This window comes from Ammodytes marinus (assembly GCF_949987685.1).
Source record: "Ammodytes marinus genome assembly, contig: scaffold_36, whole genome shotgun sequence".
Classification (NCBI taxonomy): Eukaryota; Metazoa; Chordata; class Actinopteri; order Uranoscopiformes; family Ammodytidae; genus Ammodytes; species Ammodytes marinus.
The window spans coordinates 143014-145513 of record NW_027648283.1 but is presented as its reverse complement, the minus strand read 5'-3'; the positions used below and the strand labels follow the sequence as shown (position 1 = coordinate 145513).

Here is a 2500-nt window from a genome sequence, read left to right as displayed (position 1 = left end):
GTGTGCGTGCGTGCGTGTGTGTGTGTGTGTGTGTGTGTGTGTGTGTGTGTGTCCAGGATCACAAAGAGGCTCGTGCTAAGCGGAGGAGAACCAGCCAACAGGAGCAGACTGAGGTTAGAGTCTAACAGACAGTTACGCTTTAAACCCTGTGTTCCAATCCTCACACTTCCATACTATTAGGGGTTAGGGTTCGCCCACTTCCATACTACCAGGGGTTAGGGTTAGCCCACTTCCATACTACCAGGTGTTAGGGTTAGCCCACTTCCATACTATTAGGGGTTAGGGTTAGCCCACTTCCATACTACCAGGGGTTAGGGTTCGCCCACTTCCATACTATCAGGGGTTAGGGTTAGCCCACTTCCATACTATTAGGGGTTAGGGTTAGCCCACTTCCATACTACCAGGGGTTAGGGTTCGCCCACTTCCATACTATCAGGGGTTAGGGTTAGCCCACTTCCATACTATTAGGGGTTAGGGTTAGCCCACTTCCATACTATCAGGGGTTAGGGTTAGCTCGCCCTAATCCTAACTCACTTCCTATTAAGAGTAGAAAAAGACTGCCTGAAGTGGCTGTGTTCGAAAAGCCATACTACTCATTCTACTTGTCCTACTCGTACTAATTTTGACGTCAATTTGAGTATGCGACGGTTGTGTATGCGAGTTTGTGTAGGCGAGAAATACCCGGATGAGTAGGGGAGAACGGGGTAATATGTCACACGGGTTGGTTGTCACAATCGTTATATCTCGGAACCAGAAGGCGCTGTCTGTGAAGTTTTGGTATGCAAATATCCAGAATTGGGATCAGAGGTCACCTACATAGTCTTCCTTGGAGTTAGACTGCTGAATTTGAGGTGAGAGGACTGTTAGTGTTTTTCATGTCAAATTGAAAATATTTAGCTCCTCAGTATTTTTCTTCTCGGCTTTTACACAATGGGTTTATCACAAAACACTTGTTACCCATAAAAAGTGTGAAGGGTAAGCTATAGTTTAGATTGTTGTAAGCAAGCTAATTAGTTGTCAGATGGTTGTTGGCCTTGATGCTAGCAAGAAATTCAAGTTGGGGTTGGTCGTCACATTTTTTGGGGGGTTGGTTGTCACATGTTATCCAAAGGCTGCAGCCAGAAAAGGAACCCAATAACGAAATAAATTGTCAAGCTGTATCCTCACTGACACCCCAGAGAAGGAAAGAATAGAGCAGGAAAAGGCAGCTAGCATGCAAAAGAAAAAACGGCAACAAAATCAAAACATCCCAGTGCATCCCAAACTAGACCAGCTGCCAAGGCTACAGTAAGTTATGTAGGCCTATTTGTCAACTTGACAATGCAATTAAACTTTCAAATTTAGTTCTACTTTCTTGCCTTCTTTTTAAGATTATTTCCATTAAGATAACATTGTGACAAACAACCCCATAGTGTTTGACAACCGACCCCTTGATGGGGTTGGTTGTCACAATGTGTAAGGGTGTCTTTGATGATTAATTTCTTCTTTATTACAATAAGTTAGAAAAAGTGAGGGGTACACATTTCAAGCCAACACCTTAAGATTCAATTTAATGTAGGAATGACTATTGAAAGATGTTTAGGTGATGAGCAATTCTCACAAGAGTAAAAAGTGTGCCTACTTATCCCGTTCTCCCCTACTTCCGTGAAGATTTTGTGTATGGATCGATGGGTTACTTCATACTCAACCGCCCCGCAATGCATTTCGTCTTTTCAAATGTCAAGTAGACAGTATGTAGTATATACATGTTGAGTATATAGGAGGGAGGACGTTAGTAGGGCTTTTAGTATGTAGTATATACATGTTGAGTATGTTGGCGGGAGGACGTTAGTAGGGCTTTTAGTATGTATACATGTTGAGTATGTTGGAGGGAGGACGTTAGTAGGGCTTTTACAACACCACCATAGTCTATTCTATTCTACAGTGAAGCTTGAGCCATGTGTTCCAGTCCCCATCCTTCTCTGCTATTTAGTTTGGTAGGAAGAGATTTAGTTTGTCCCAATACATGATGTCAGATGCAGCATGCTGAAAAATACCCAGATGTCCTACTACATCCGGTGGTGATTTCTAGTTTTCAAACCAGCAGCTTTAGTATGTAGAATAGTAAAAAGAAAAGTATGTGATTTGGAACGCAGGGAAAGTGTATCAGCTAATCCCCAGACAGCTGACCTCTCTCTCTCTCTCTCTCTATCTCTCTCTCTCTCTCTCTCTCTCTCTCTCTCTCTCTCTCTCCCTCTCTCTCTCTCTCTCTGTCTCTCTCTCTCTCTCTCTCTCTCTCTCTGTCTTTCTCTCTCTCCCTCTCTCTCTCTGTCTCTCTCTCTCTCTCTCTGTCTCTCTCTCTCTCTCTCTCTCTCTCTCTCTCTCTCTCTCCAGTCATGTGACCTGGTGGATGACATCAGCAGAGATCAGCAGTGTGATGATGCGTGTGATGACATCAGTGTGGGCGGGACCAATGTGAAGCTGTTAGCCAATCAGCTGCAAGCCAAATTCGACTCAATTT

The 2500-nt window shown here is 43.8% G+C and overlaps 1 protein-coding gene across 1 annotated transcript in view; it reads left to right on the top strand.

The window, feature by feature from the left end:
• Window positions 1–2500, top strand: part of LOC307270809 (protein-methionine sulfoxide oxidase mical3b-like) — a 43942-nt gene that overhangs the window by 20672 nt on the left and 20770 nt on the right. Inside the window, exons 14-15 of the mRNA XM_080054694.1 lie at window positions 57–113; window positions 2374–2500. The exon at window positions 2374–2500 is cut by the window's right edge and continues 38 nt beyond it. Of these exons, the coding sequence (XP_079910820.1) occupies window positions 57–113; window positions 2374–2500 (184 nt within the window). The remainder of the gene's footprint in view (window positions 1–56; window positions 114–2373) is intronic.